This window comes from Sarcophilus harrisii, chromosome 2, assembly GCF_902635505.1.
Source record: "Sarcophilus harrisii chromosome 2, mSarHar1.11, whole genome shotgun sequence".
NCBI lineage: Eukaryota > Metazoa > Chordata > Mammalia > Dasyuromorphia > Dasyuridae > Sarcophilus > Sarcophilus harrisii.
Genome location: NC_045427.1, coordinates 258,810,055 through 258,825,697, shown reverse-complemented (window position 1 = coordinate 258,825,697; position 15,643 = coordinate 258,810,055). Strand labels below are relative to the sequence as shown.

The 15,643-nt window shown below is 36.0% G+C and overlaps 1 protein-coding gene and 1 long non-coding RNA gene across 3 annotated transcripts in view; one reads left to right on the top strand and one right to left on the bottom strand.

Moving 5' to 3' along the window:
- LOC116421544 overlaps positions 1-3,001 on the bottom strand; it is a 35,711-nt gene extending 32,710 nt beyond the window's left edge. The window contains exon 1 of the long non-coding RNA XR_004231948.1: positions 2,598-3,001. This is a non-coding gene — a long non-coding RNA (uncharacterized LOC116421544). The remainder of the gene's footprint in view (positions 1-2,597) is intronic.
- Positions 1-15,643, top strand: part of RASGRP1 (RAS guanyl releasing protein 1) — a 107,148-nt gene that overhangs the window by 64,154 nt on the left and 27,351 nt on the right. Inside the window, exons 1-4 of one of the 2 annotated variants that reach the window (XM_012545909.3) lie at positions 5,951-6,039; positions 7,852-7,921; positions 8,516-8,647; positions 12,692-12,845. In XM_012545909.3, coding sequence (XP_012401363.1) covers positions 8,541-8,647; positions 12,692-12,845 — 261 coding nt within the window. In that variant the 5' untranslated portion in view covers positions 5,951-6,039; positions 7,852-7,921; positions 8,516-8,540. Of the gene's footprint in view, positions 1-5,950; positions 6,040-7,851; positions 7,922-8,515; positions 8,648-12,691; positions 12,846-15,643 lie in introns of those variants that run through there. The other variant, XM_003755989.4, reaches the window with a different exon arrangement.

The window sequence follows — 15,643 nt, the reverse complement described above, 5'->3', positions numbered from 1 at the left end:
CTTATGATTGCCTAACAAAATAGATCCATTGGAGAATAAAATGGCAAATCACTCCAGTATCTTTCCCCAAAAATTTGGGTTTCCCCAAAACCCAAATAAGGTCATGAAGAGTGAGAGATGACTAAAATAGCCAAACTCCAATAATAGTCTACAATGTACAAGGTACGGTGCTAAGAGCTTTGAATAAATTATTGCAGAAAGCAATGATGATGTAACATTATATAGGACACAAATCAAAGAAAAATAGGAGACTTCTCTGCATTTAAGTATTTGAGTATACCCATCTTGGTATCTCATTATGGTTGTTGTTTAGCCTCCCCTGCCAAGAAGTCACCTAAGAGCACCAGAAGGTTCCCTGAGACTTCCACCATCTAAGGATTAGCTCCTGAGAACACAAGTGGAGTTTGTAATGAGTTTAGTTGGATTAAGTGTCTAAAACATAGTGGAAGACATTATTTAGGTTAGGGTTTCTTAAATTTTTTCCCCCTCATGATTCCTTTTTGCCTGAGAAATTTTTACATGACTTCATATATAAAGATATACAAAATAGGTATACAAATCAAACATTTATTTAGAATAGATCATAAAGAAATTTATTTTAAAACAATTCTTTGATATATACATATATATATATATAATTTTACCATGTATTAAAGATAAATATAAGTTTACACACTGAGATGAAGTGTTTATTTTTATATAAAGAATTAAATCTTGGTGGAATATTTGATCCCTTTTACTGTTTCCAAATTTTTCATGACTCTCACATTCTTTTACACAGTCTCATGTAGGGTTGCAATTCACAGTTTAAGAAACTTTTATATATGTCATCTATGATCTGAAGGCTAAGATGAATAAATTACTGCTTTCTAACTGGCAAAGACTTAGTTCTCCTATACCTCATCTATACAAATGGACTCTTGAGGATCATAGCACTCAACCACATCTAATCCACAGTTGTCATTTTACAGATGAGAAAATTGAAGCCCTGGAAATTTAAGATATTTGCCCAGAGTCACAGAGGTAGAAAGTGTCAGTGGTGGGATTAGGTCCTCTGACTCCAGAGTATCTGTTCTGCCATAACTTTCTACCTCTTCTTGTTCATTCAGAAGTTACTGGTTCAATGGAAGGGACAGTGGCCCTAGAAACAGTAGAGGTGGGTACAGATCTCACTTCTGATCTTCACTACCTGTGTTACCTTGGGCAACAAGTGACAAATCATTTGTCTTCACTCAGCTTCTTCATCTGTCAAATGAAAGGGAATGGATTAAATGGACGCCAAGCTTGCATCCAACTCTAGAGCTATGATCTACTGCTTAGCACAGTGCCTAGCACATAACAAATTCTTGTTGATGAGTTGGTTGATGATGATGGTAATGATAATATTGTCTTGGGTGCATCTCCAGATTTAATCATCATAACTTCCCAGCAGACCAAGGAGAGTAATTTCATTAAGATATTCATAATATCAGATTTCAGTAGATCCCCATAGACAATAGCATTGTCAATGAAAATTTCTTGGAGAATATTTAAAAGCTTTGCCCAATTTGGAATGTACACCTTAAACTTTGAAGGTCATGAAAACTCTCACTTGTCATTGTTATCTAAGTAAATGTAGCTGCAGAAATCCAACAGGATTCACTGGACTTTCTCATGCACTTGGATACTGAGAGAAATGAAAGATTTCTTTTCTACTATCTCAGCCAAAATTCTTATACAACCCAAGGAAGTAAATGAGGAAATGTGAGAAGATGATATTTGAGAGATATTTCCATTTCTCAGATGGTGGATTTCTATAGTGTGCCTGTCCTGTATTTTCCCATTAATTTAGGAAGGCTGAAACTCTGAAGAAAGCTTGCAGATGTCACAAGCTTTTGAAGCAACAGCTTGTATCGTGCGGGCACATGCAAGAAGGCTGGCAAGTAGCCAAAATGGCCTTGTTTATTTCTCTTTCTCTCTCTCTCTCTCTCTCTCTCTCTCTCTCTCTCTCTCTCTCTCTCTGAAGGTGAGGGGTGTGAAACTAGTAGATTTAGGAGATCTTCCTATATTCTTTCTATCCCCACTCCCTAACCCCACCCTTAGATGCTTCATTTGCAAGATATGGTTCCTGAAGAAGATAAAGGGTGGTATGGGTTTGAGTAAAGGAGAACAGCTGCCTCAGAATCTAAGGAACCCAGTGAATGACTAGGTAGCCAAGAATGGACCCCAGATGTTTTGATAGAGAGAAATCCTTCACAGTTATTCCCATATAGCAAGTGCTTAATTTGGAGAAGGAAAGACTAAGTTAAAGTTTTGTTTCTAGGTAAATGATCATGGGCAGATCACTTATCTCTGCTGTCTCTCAGTTTCCTCACCTGAAAAATTGGGTTGATACATTTATTACCTACATTACAGGGTTGTTGTGAGACTCAGATGATATATATATCAAGTGCTCTGCACATCTCAAAATACTACATGATCATGTTTTGTCCTATGTTCTAGCATGCTATGCTCTAGTGTGCCAGTTTTCATCATGACACGTCCCACTGGAAGAGGGATTAGATTGATAACACCTGCCACACCAAGAGAAACTTAAGATGGCCAAGAAAATTGTTTACCTTTGATGTAGGATGTTTCCAAATTCAGTTCTTACTTGAAAAATGCAAGAATTTTTCGCTCAATTAGTCCAGTTCATTTTTTTCATTATGGAAAATAAAATCAAGACCTCACATAGTTCAAATACCTGAAGACTCCATGTGTAACATTTGGAAACTGAACTGAGAGCGAACATGGGAAGAGGGGAAAAGCTTAGGAAGGTGAAATCTCTGAACCACAGAAAACTGAGTCAGGGGCCTGGAGCACCCACATTCTGCCACTTCTCTGGCAAATATCCCTTTCCTCACTAATCCTGTTGACCTCACAATGGCCCTAAGGTGACTCAAGTAGTTTAAAAGCTATATTCCCTCATGTCTTGGGTTTTTGTTTTATTCTGGCTTGGGACCCAATTGAGGTTGTGACTTCAGGAGATCTCTAGATTAGCAGTTCTCAAACTTTTTGGTCTCAGGTCCTTTTACACTCTTTAAAGTTGTTGATGCTCCCCATCTCAAGAGCTTTTGTTTAATCTATGTAATCCAGCAATATTTATTGTATTAGAAATTTAAAAGCTTTAGCATTACAATGAGTTTTGACCTTGAAGATACCTGGACCAGACTCTGAGAACTTCTAAACTAAGCCAATAGCTCAGGAAGAAATAAATTCCAGATAGGCAAAGAATTTACTCAAAGTCATACATATAGACATATAGAAAGAGAGTTGGTTTTAGTACATGAGTCTTTTTAGGAGGGTTGAAATTAAGGGAGGGCAAACTAATAAGCCACTCAAAATAAAACAAATGAGGAGATCCTTTTAAATATTACTTCTTACAAATTCATATATATGTACATCATATATAAAATATTACTTAATGGTAGTTAATTTTTTTCCAATTATATGTAAAAGTGATTTTCAACATTTCAACATATCAAGTCAGATGTGTTAAAGTTAAATGGTCAGAATTCCATGCTAGATCTTTGTGATTACTACCAGCTCTTTTAGGAGAGGTTCTCCAAGAATCAGAGATAAACTCACTGGCTTGTTGTTTCCAAGTTCATTCTCTTTCTCCTTCCTAAAATCAGAATATCTGTCCTTCTCTCCAGTTCTGGGCCTTCTCTCTTGTTGTCCAGGATCTCTTTGAGAGCACTGAAAATGTCTCAGAAATCATCTGCTAGTTCTTTTGGTAGCAGAGGGTGTAATTCATCAAAAAAAATTTTTTGGGGGGGTATGTTTTTTATGTTTTAATAATTTTATTATTTTCTCTCTTTATGTGTAAAGCAATTTTTTAACATTTGTTTTTAAAATTTTGAATTATAAATTCTTCCCTTTTCTTCCTACCACTCCCCCCATTAAGAAGGCTCATATGAAGTTGTGCAAAACATTTCCATAAAAGTCATGTTGCAAAAGAAAACATAGATTTTCACCTTCCTCCAGAAAAAAAAAACTCTCAAGAAAAAAAGTAAAATAAAAAAGTATGCTTCAGTCTATATTCAAACACAATGTTTCTTTCCCTGGGTATGGCTAGTATTTTTCATCATAAATCCTTCAGAGTAATCTTGCATCATTGTATTGGTGAGAATAACAAAGTCATTCACAGCTGATTATCACACAACTTTGCTATTACTATGTAAAAAATACATTTCGCTTTGCTTGAACTCACAGAGGACTTTCCAGTTTTTCTGATAGCAACTTCTACATCATTTCTTATAAAACAAAAACATTCCTTCATAATCACATATCACGATTTATTCAACCATTCTCTAACTGATTGGCATCCCCTCAACTTCCAATTCTTTGTCCTGAGAAAAGAGCTGCTATAAATATTTTTATACATACAGGTTTTCCTTTTTAAAAAAAATCTCTTAGTGGGGCAGCTAAGTGACGCAGTGGATAGAGCACCAGTCCTGAAGTCAGGAGGACCTGAGTTCAAATGTGGCCTCAGACATTTAATACATCCTGGCTGTGTGACCCTGGGCAAGTCACTTGACCCAAATTGTCTCAGAAAAAAAAAAATCTTAGGATTCATGTCTAGTAGTAGTATTGTTAACTCAAAGAATATCCATGATTTTATAACATTGGGTATAGATCATATCTTTTGATCATTTATCAACTGAGGAATGGCTCTTATTTATATATATATAAATTTGATTCAGTTCCTTATACATTTGAGAAATGAAGTCTTCATTTGCTGATGATTAAAATTCTTAAAGGAGAGTTAGATACTTTATCGCCTTACATAGACATTTTGGCTGTTCTTTTTAATCCACCAAACATAATTCTTTCCTTGGCAGAAAAAAAAAAGCAAAAATCAGAGTTGAGATTGGAATTCTGTCATTTATAATCATCTTTCACTCCATCCTGAGTGAAAGATTTGTCCCTTCTTTGATCCTATTCTTTTTCCTCAGTATAGATTTTTTTTAATATTTTCTTTTTCTTAAGCTTTGCTTGGCAGCCTCAGCACACTGAGCTTTAGCACTCCTAATCCCATTCTTACAGCATTATGTTACATTTTCCAACCTTTCTTTCCTCTTTTTAAATTCAGAACAAGTCACTTAACCTCTTTCCCCTTTAGTTTCTTTAATTGTAAAATGAGGATAATATTAGTACCCACTTCACAGACTTGTTGTGAGCATCAAATCAAATGAGATAATATTTGTAAAGTACTCAGCATAGTGCCCCAGCACTGTTGCTTTTTTCTCTCCTTTGTTCCTTTTCCCTAATAACTCCTTGAATGACTAGCTTATTAAATAAGCCCCTTTTTGGTAGAAGTAGCGGCTGAAGACATAGAACTGCGTAAGTTAGCTTGGCCTTTTGGCCCTGTTTTTTCGTATCAGCCCAGGTCAATGAGTATAGTAGCAATGTGTTGGCCTAGTTGTAGACTTGCTAGTGGTTTTAATCAATGGAAGATATCTCTTCCCTATTTATTGTCAAACTTCACCCAAGAGGAGTTATTATATGTGCTTCCTCTTCTTCAATTCAAGCTTCAACTTCTATTAGGTAGTTCCTTGAAAGTAGGGATGATCTTTTGCTCCTTTTTGTATCTCTAACATTTAGCACAATGCCTGGACATTTTACTAGGAACATTTTTGAGAGGTAATAATATTGCTCTTTTGAAAGGTAATAATATTTTTGTTACTCTCTTTGTATTTCCTATCTTTCCAAATTTGATTTTTTTTTATCATTCCCCAAAGATGTCTTGTATTTTTCTGCCTCCATCATCTTGCTCATGTCATTTCCTCCTTGGAGTACTGCTCTCCCTGCACCAACTCCACTTTTTAACTTATAAAAATTCTATTTATATGATGATAAAATTTAGACTTAGAACTGGGAAGAACCATAGAGTTCACTTACCACAATCCTCTTGCTCATTTTACAGAAGAAGCAGAGATCCTGAACTTCAAGACCCCATTCAAATCCTCCATGATTCTCCATGAAACTTCTCCTCCAGCATCGAATGATTAACAAAGGGTAACCTCCTTCCATTCCCATACCATTTTGGTTTTTTTGTTTTTGTTTTTGTTTTTTGTTTTTTGTTTTTATTTAATAGCCTTTTATTTACAGGATATATGCACGGGTAACTTTACAGCATTAACAATTGCCAAACCTCTTGTTCCAATTTTTCACCTCTTACCCCCCCACCCCCTCCCCTAGATGGCAGGATGACCAGTAGATGTTAAATATACTAAAATATAAATTAGATACACAATAAGTATACATGACCAAAACGTTATTTTGCTGTACAAAAAGAATCAGACTCTGAAATATTGTACAATTAGCTTGTGAAGGAAATCAAAAATGCAGGTGGGCATAAATATAGGGATTGGGAATTCAATGTAATGGTTTTTAGTCATCTCCCAGAGTTCTTTTTCTCCCATACCATTTTGTACTTTTTCTTGAAGGTGGAAGGTGTCAAGATTTATGATTTCATTGCTATAGGAAATTCCCTCTAATAATATAGATTATAACTTAAAGTGACATGGGAATGGTGTGAGTTAAGTAATTTACCCTGGTTCACATGGTATGTGCCAGAGGCAGGATTTGAACCCAATGTTTCCTCAACTAAGTCTGGCTCTTCATTATACCATACTACTTCTCTTATCTCTTGTGTAGCCCTTAATTCTTTCTAATTCCACAATACTAATGTGCATCTATTTTAAACCATCTCTTGTCTTCATCCTTATACTGTCATGACCCCCCACATCCCCTATGACTCAGAGCAGATTTTCAGTAAATTGAAATGGATACAAGGCATGGGTTTAAATCCAACCTATTTGCACTTGTGGGACTATGAACAAGTGATAATTTCTTTGGGCCTGTTTCTATAGATGAGGTTAAGACTAGATGATTTCGGAGGCCACTTCCAGTTTTAAATCTATGACCCATGGACTCTTCTTAAGCCTCAGTTTCCTCATCTGAAAAAATTGGACTGGAATTTAAGGCCACATAGACTTATGATTCTCTGACCTGAAAATGCTATAGATTTTCCCTATAATTCATTTAAGTTAGGATATTCTTTTTTTGGAATGACTATTATGGATTAGGGGCAGCTAGGTGGAGCAGTGGGTAAAGCACTAGGCCTAAAGTCAGGAAAAACTCATCTTCCTGAATTCAAATCCAGCCTCAGACATTTACTAGCTATGGGATCTTGTACAAATCACTTGACTCTGTTTCCCTCATTTGTAAAATGAGCTGGAGAAGGAAATGGCAAACCCATCCACTATCTTTGCCATGAAAACCTCAAGTGGGGTCGTAAAGAATTGGACATAGCTGGACAAGAAACTATGGGATAGACAGAAAATGAATCACTATTATATGATATAAAGAAAATACTTTAGGATTTTTATCTTTTCATTGTTGTTATTTGATTATTGTTGTTTTTTCTTTCTCATTTTTTTCCCTTTTGACCTGATTTTTCTTATGCAGCATGACAAACATGGTAATATATTAGAAGAATTGCATATTTAACCTATATCGGATTGCTTATGTATCTTATGGAGGGAGAGGAAGAGGGAGAAAAATTGGAGCACAAGGTTTTGCAGAGGTGAATGTTGAAAACTAACTTTGCATTTATTTGGAAAAACAAGCTACTATTTGAAAAAGGAAATGTTTTTCAGTGTTTGCATACTATAGAGAGGCAGAAAAAATAGATGGGGGAAATGATGATATGTGGTGCTTGGATATGATAAAAAGGTATTTCGTAAGGACTTGTACCTCTCAATAAGAAGAAGACATATTTTGTGTTAATGTAATGAGCAAAGGCTTCTTTTTTCCTTAACCCAGTCCCTACATATAAAGATGCTTTGGCCAAGAATTCACCTAGCCTTTGTTTGAAGATCTGCTATTTTGTAAGGTAAGGTTTCTATTTTAATGCAGTGATTTCCCAGAATTAGAAGACATGAAGTCAGTATACAGGAAAAGAGAAAGAGTGATATTCAGTCTTTCTTTCTCAGGAGGCCTCCGCCTTTTCTCTCTCATTCCATGCATGAGATATTCCATGCATATATCTCCCAGAATTGGAATGTAAATGACAGAATGTTTACTCTGGAAATTCATACTAATTTTCTCTTCCATGTGACTTGAACTTATTAACTCCACTGCTTTTAACCACAAGAAAGTATGCAAATTCATTCTTGAATCCTCTTAATTATTTGACATAGAGTATATAAGTGGAGGTGTCAAAAGATGATGAAGTATTCCTTCAATTTTAACACACATTCATCTGAATTTCATGTGCTTTTGTGCACAGAGCCAAGTGAATGTCAGTGACTTCAATTTTTTTCAGTTACTAAAACCAAAAATGAATAAGCCAAACTCCATCTTTTTTCCTCTTAAGGACCTCTTTATTAAGTCACTTACCTGCTATTACTACTCTTGGGAATCCAAAGGGGAAAAGCCTTTCTTCCTTACACTCTGAACTGATTGGTTTTTAATATCTTCCTCATAGATATTGGATAACAGAATTCTGGGTCATGTTTAAATTGGATGCCAGCTTGACAAACACTATGGAGGAGTTTCAGGAATTGGTCAAAGCTAATGGTGAGGAGTTACACTGCCGCCTAATTGATACAACTCAAATGTGAGTGTCAAGTTTGGAGTAACTTTTCAAAGTCACGTTGCTTCTGTTATATAGTCATAGTGAAACTACCACAGCAGCAGCTGCTGCTGCTAACTGCTGTGAGCTAACTTGTTCAAAGAAACCCACCTCTCTGTCAGCATGACTCACATCACTTTATGAAAAGTTTTTACTTTTGGAAAAGCCTGATTCTTTAACTAGGAAGAGAAGAAGAAAAACATACTGGTACAGTAGCTGAAAATGAATCCCAGGGCCAAAGATAGAAATGGGTCTTAATTTAAAAACAAAACAGGCTAAGGGATACTGACTTTTCATAGATATTAATTTAGAAAGTATAACCATGGGCTTATATAGAAAGTATAACCAAGGTTATTTAACCTTTTTGAGCCCCAGTTTACTCATTTATAGAATGAATGCTATTAATATAATACCTTTTTATGGATTTGTTATGAGATTCAAATGAAGAAAACATATATAAATCTTTTTTGCAAAATGTAAAATATGTTTTATAAATTTCACTTATGATGACAGTGATGGTGATGACAGTGGTAATGATGTAATCAGAGGCAATAGGAAATGGAGAATGACAAGCATTATTAATGTGTACCAGGCATAGTACTAAATGCTTTATCTTATTTAACAAACACATCATAGGGCCATAGATTTAGCTTTATGCCTGGAAAGGATTTGAGGACCTCAAAGTCAACTAGCATAATCCTCTCAACTTTTTCAGAAGAGGAAACTAAGGTACAGAAAAGTGAAATTATTTGTCCCTAGGCCATATAGGAAATAAGCAGATGAGCTGAGATTTGAACTCAGAAGAGTTAATCAGAGATCCTCAGATCCATCCTCATAGGTTACTCATCTGCAACTTTGACTAACCCATTCTAGGAAAATTGGAGTATTTTTCCTGTTTTCAGATTCCTGTGGGGGGAGGGGAAGAGATTACTTCCTCATTACCCATTACCCTTCTCCAGTGGAGTTCTGTTGTTATTTTCTCATTAGTATTTATGACTCTGTAGACCATGCTCTCCATGGACTTTTTTTTGTCAAAAAATAGTGCAATGGTTTGCTATTTCCTTCTCTCGTAGATTAAGGCAAACAGGGTTAAATGATTTGCCCAGAGTCACACAGCTGGTAAGTTCCTGAGGCTGGATTTGAATTCAGATCTTTTCTGATTCCAGGCCCAGTGCCCTATCCATTGAACTATCTAGTTAGCCCAATCCAGGGGAGTACATATTGTGTAATAAAATACCACAGGTTATTAACCTTTGACATTTACAGAATATTAAGAGTTGGAAAAGACCTAAAAATCATTGTTAGGAACTTTTCCCTTAAACCAAGCAAACTATTTCTCTACATCTTTACCCATCACTCCTAGTTCTATCCCTGGAACCAAGCAGAACATGATTAGCTTTTATGGTTCATTGGTCCTGCTCTATGGTAGTTGAGTGCCCTAAGAATGGGATAGTGGAAAGGATATTGAACAAAATAACAAGCAAGGACTTTCTTTGTGGAAGGAATAAAATCATAATAGAATGAATGTGCAAAAACAAATGGATAAGAATATTAAGGGGCACCCTGTAAGGGGTAGAAAAGAAATGGGACCAGGTGATCTTGTGTCCCCAGAATTAAAACATATTACTAAGTAGGTATAAAAAACAATCTGGTACTAGAGCAATATATATATGGAACTCAAAGTAACAGACATTCAAACAATCACAGACAAATGATTAGTGTTTGATATAGTTATGGAAAATAAAAATTGGAGAAATGTTTCACTATTTAACAAAGATACTTGAAGAACTTGAATAGCAATTTGGTAGAAAACCATAACTCACACCATATAACACAATGAATTCTACCTCAATGATAGACAAAAATAAAAACAAGTACTAAAAATGAAAAATGGAAGACAGAATGGTAATTCACTTATTTTAATTATGAGGAGTAATTCGGCCAAGTAATGAAATAGAATAATTTTAAAAATCAATAATAGTATGTTATTGTGAGAAATATGCAGGATTTGGAATCTCTAGACCCAAGTTCAAATACTGGTTCTGCTGTATTTTGCCTTTGTGTTCGGGTCAAGCTACCTAATCTCTCTCCATCTCAGCTTCTCATCTGTAAGGGATCTGAGGTCCCTTGAATTTCTAAGTAATGTAAAGAAATCTGCAAAACTCTTTATGAAATTATACTAAGTGAAAAAAGCAGGAATAAAAGAATAGGATATGTATTATGAGTAAATAACAGGAAGGATAAATAAGAATGAGCAAGCAATTAAGTAACTCAATGAATAGAACACTAGGGTTGGAATCAGGAAGATTCATTTTCTGAATTCAAATGTGACCTCAGACCCTAGCTGTGTGATCTTAGATAAATCATTTAAGCCTTGTTTGTACAATGAGCTTGAGAAGGAAATGGCAAAATACTTCAGTAGCTTTGCCAAAGGGGAAAAAAAACCCAAAGTGGGTCATGGAGCATTGGGTATGACTCTAACTACCGACCAACAATAAGCCTGGCTTAATCTAATTCCCTTAGTTGTCTTAGGAATCCAAGGGAATTTCTACAGCATTGGATGAAATGCAAAAGCAGCCCTCTGCATATTTATTTAGGACAGCATGTGGTTCCCACAAAGCTCTGTTATTTTATATGATGGGAGTAGGGGTGCTCAAAGAAACCTTTATGCTAGCAAAACTTCTAAAAATGTTAAATAGAAAATACTGTATTTATCAAAAATACTTATGTATGCCAAGTTTTCACTAGAAATAACAACTTTATTTCTTTTGTAGTCTTTCCATTTTGGGGGGTAGGATGGATAGAAGAAGTAACAGAGTTGCTCTATCCCCTAGACTAGAATTTGAGTTCTATCACTGTATTGCATTTCCCAAAGTGTTCGTGATTTTTTTGAAAAATACTATAGAAGTGAATGGGAATTTTTTTTTCTTTCCAGGGGGAAAAAAACAAGTAAAGATGTTATATCATTGTTCTTATTTTTACACATCTCTCTATTACATCTAAGGTTAAAAAAAAAAGATCCAATATCATAGAAATCATTAATTAGATGGGGAGTTCTGGAATGCTTTGGAAAAGGAGGAGAAAAGTAGGCTATACAACATACTTATACAAAAGAACTAGCAATAAGCTATCTGAAACAATGACTAGTTTTTGTTATTAGGCTCTTCCATTAGCTTGAAGTAAACTTGCTTTACTCTGGAACATATCTGAAGTACTTATTGAAAGCCAATAAAATTCCTTGCTCGCAATCATCTGAAAGTCATCTCCAATGACTTGGAGAAATTCTGAGGCTAAGTTGTTTTAGCCAAATAAATGTTATCTATATTCTTATGGGAAATACTAATAGATTTCTTTTTTTTCTTCCCTCCCTTCTTTCCTCCCTTCCTTTCTGCCTCCTTCCTTTCCTTCCTCATTTCTTTCTTTCTTCCTTCCTTCTTCCCTCCCTCCCTCCCTCTCTTTCTTTTTTTCTTTCTTTGTTTCTTGGTTGCTTGCCTGCTTGCTTCTTTCCTTCCTTTTTGTTTTTACAAAAACTAACTCTGATTTCCGTCTCTTTTTCCTCTCCTTTTTCCTCCCTCTCTCTCATCTTTCTTTCTCTTTACTTTATCTCACCATTATCTCCTGACTCTTGTCTTTTTCTCTCTCCATCTTCTCCTATTCCTGTATTTTTCTCTCCATTTCCTCCTGTCTTTTTTCTCTCTCCTCCTCCTCCTATCTTCTTCTTTACTTCACCATCTCCTCCTGTCTCGTTGTGTGTGTCTCTGCCTCTCTCTGTCTCTACCTCTCTCTTTCTCTCCCTCCTCCTTCTCCTCTCTCTCTCTCTTTTTCTGTTTCTCTCTTTCTTCATCTTCTCTTGTCCCTTTCTTTTTCTTGCTTTTTCCTTCTCCTGTCTCTGTGTATTTCTCTCTGTCTCTGTCTGTATGTCTGTCTTCCTCTCCCTCCTTCCCTCTCTCTTTTTCTCCATTTCTTCCTTTCTCTTTATCTTCTGGGTCTATCTGCCCATCTATCTATCTTGAACTCACACAACAAAAGCAATGCTCGAGACTGGTCTAGGAAGCTTACTCAACGGATAAAGCCCAATACCAGTAAGAAACGGAAAGTCTCACTTCTCTTTGACCATCTAGAGCCAGGAGAGCTGTCTGAACACCTGACTTACCTTGAATTCAAATCCTTCCGAAGGATCTCGGTATGTTTTGAAGACTGGTGAATGCTTTGGGGCTTCTGAGAAAAACACATAGTTGAGATTTAGGATCTATGAATGCTGAGACTCAAAAAAAGAGGCAGGGAATAAACCATCAAGGAACAAGGGGTGGTTATATATGCCTGTTGCCATTCACTCATGGTAGATTGAAAAGAGCTCTGTAGTTAAGGGACTTGGGTTCAAATCCCTTCACTCAGGCATTCCCTGCCCGAAAACAGAAGGAACTGCCTCAAATAGTCTGCTAATGCCCCCTATTAACAGGAAACAGGCCCTCCAAGCAGTCACACTAAAGCGGAGCTGAAAAGGGAAGTTTATCACCCCCTGGAAATCTGAACTGGCAGTGCCTTCTCAATCAGAGCTATTAAAGATCTGTTTGTGCCAGTGGTCAGACAAATTGTGGGGGAAGTAAGAAATCATTGCAAAAGTGACTTGGTATTTTCCTTGGCACACTCTGGTGATAACTGCTTTGCATTCATTCTTTCAACAAGCATTTATTAAGCTCCTGGTATGTGTCAGGCACTGTTCCAGTAACTGGGAATACAAAGGAAAATTTTTTAAATGAGAAGAAAAAGCCAGTCTCTACCTTCAAGATTCAACTTTCTTTCCTCTATGATATTGCAACTGCTTCATAGAAGATTTCTCTAAGGATATCTGTGTTTTATCTAGGCGATTTTTAGAAAATATATCATCCCTCTTAGTGGAATAATATTAAAAAGGAAACAATAAACATCATAATATATTTCCAACAAGAGGATAGAGGATTTGACCACTTGTGTTCCACTAAGAGGGAAAAATAAATAAATTATATATATATATATATATGTTATATATATATATACTAGAGAGAAAGCCACTGAGACATGCTACCACTCATAATGATGTGGTTTAAATCCTAAATTCCAAAGTCTCAAATTTTTAGGTATCCCAGATCTAGTAGACATGCATGTGCATGAGTCGTGGGTCTTTTTTCCTATAGTCAATGACATTTTACAAAATTTTACCTGTGAAGTCCTGCCAAAAATGCAACACTTAATTGCATCTGGTCACATACCAGCAGTAACAGCACTTAGAAACTTTGTATATGTGACATGTAAGGCAGCTAGGTGGTGTAGTGGGTAAAGTGCCAGACCTGGAATCAGGAAGATCAGTGTTTAAATCCAGCATCATTCACTTCCTGGCTATGCGATCCTGAGAAAGTCACTTAATCCTATGTGCCTCAATTTCCTCATCTTTAAAATGAGCTGGAGAAGGAAATGGAAACCATTCCAGTATATAATATATAAACACCTTAGAAAAGTTATTGGTTATGCTAGACACAAGGGTCCTCAAACTTTTTAAATAGGGAGCCAGTTCACTGTCTCTCAGACTGTTGGAGGGCCGGACTATAGTAAAAACAAAAACTTTGTTTTGTGGGCCTTTAAATAAAGAAACTTCATAACCCTGGGTGAGGGGGATAATCATCCTCAGCTGCCGCATCTGGCCCGTGGGCCGTAGTTTGAGGACCCCTGTTAGAGAAAGCAAAAACCCTGCGTTCTATTGATGGTGCTGATTTAGCAGGGGCACCTTTGTGTTAGGGAGTCATATAGCAAACTGGGATATACACTTAAGCCTCAAATACTTACTATGACATTTGTTTTCAAGCAGGTAAATAATTATAGTCTCATAAGATCATTGATTTAGAACACTAAGACATTTGAGACCACTGAGCCCACCCCTTCCCCTTGCCAAACACATACACATACACACAATTTTACAAATGGGGGAAATGAAGAATGAAAGTTAAGTGACTTGCCTTATTGGGGCTCCCACTACTTTATTTCTCTGCATTGTATCAAATTTATTTTGGTTCATCAAAGAGTTATAGCACTTACTATGTATCAAACATTGTGGCGGCATTAGTGTTACAAAGATAAGAAGGAAATAGTCTCTGTCCTTAAAAAACTGATACTTATGCTGAGGGAGAAAAATACCATGTATACAGATAAGTTTCAAAAATATTTAGAGATAATTATATAGAAAATAAAGAGAGAAAGAAAAAAAATATATATATAGGCATCTGTGTATAAATACACACACACACATACATATATATATGTACTTTGAAAAAGAGAGAAGGAAGAGAAAAGGGGGTAGGAGAGGAAGGGAGGGAAGGAAAAAAGACCTAAGAACAGACAGAAAGGAAAGGTAGAGAGGAGAGAGAAAGAAACAGAGAGAGAAATTTCAGGGAGCACTAATATTGGGGGGAATCAAGAAGAGCCTAGAGGGGATACATAGCTTATAATCACAATATTGATAATTATCTCTATCCTGGATAATTATTTTTCAGGGTAGATTATTGCTCAGTTATGCAATGGACTGGATGGCCTCAGAGGTCCTTTCCTACTGAGATTCTGTTATTCTCTGTTTCTATGGGAAGTGGTATCATGTAATGGTAAGAGTCCCTTCAGTGATAATCATACTAAGTCAAGAGACCTGGGTTGTAGTCCTTCAGAGAAGTAATAGCTATGTGACCAGGATCAACAGATTTAATTCCTATGAGTCTGACTTTCCTCATTTGTAAAATGGGGACAATGATGCTAATACTACCTACTCCAAAGAACTGGGCAAATCCCAGAAAAGTCCATTGTAAACATTTAAAACTCTAAATGAAAGTGAACTATTTATTATTATGAACTTGGAGTCAAAGTGAAGTAGGTTTTGTTCCTATAGTACATGGTGATAGTAATAATAACTAGTATTTTATAGTTATATAAGATTTATAAAGTACTTTACATAAATTATGT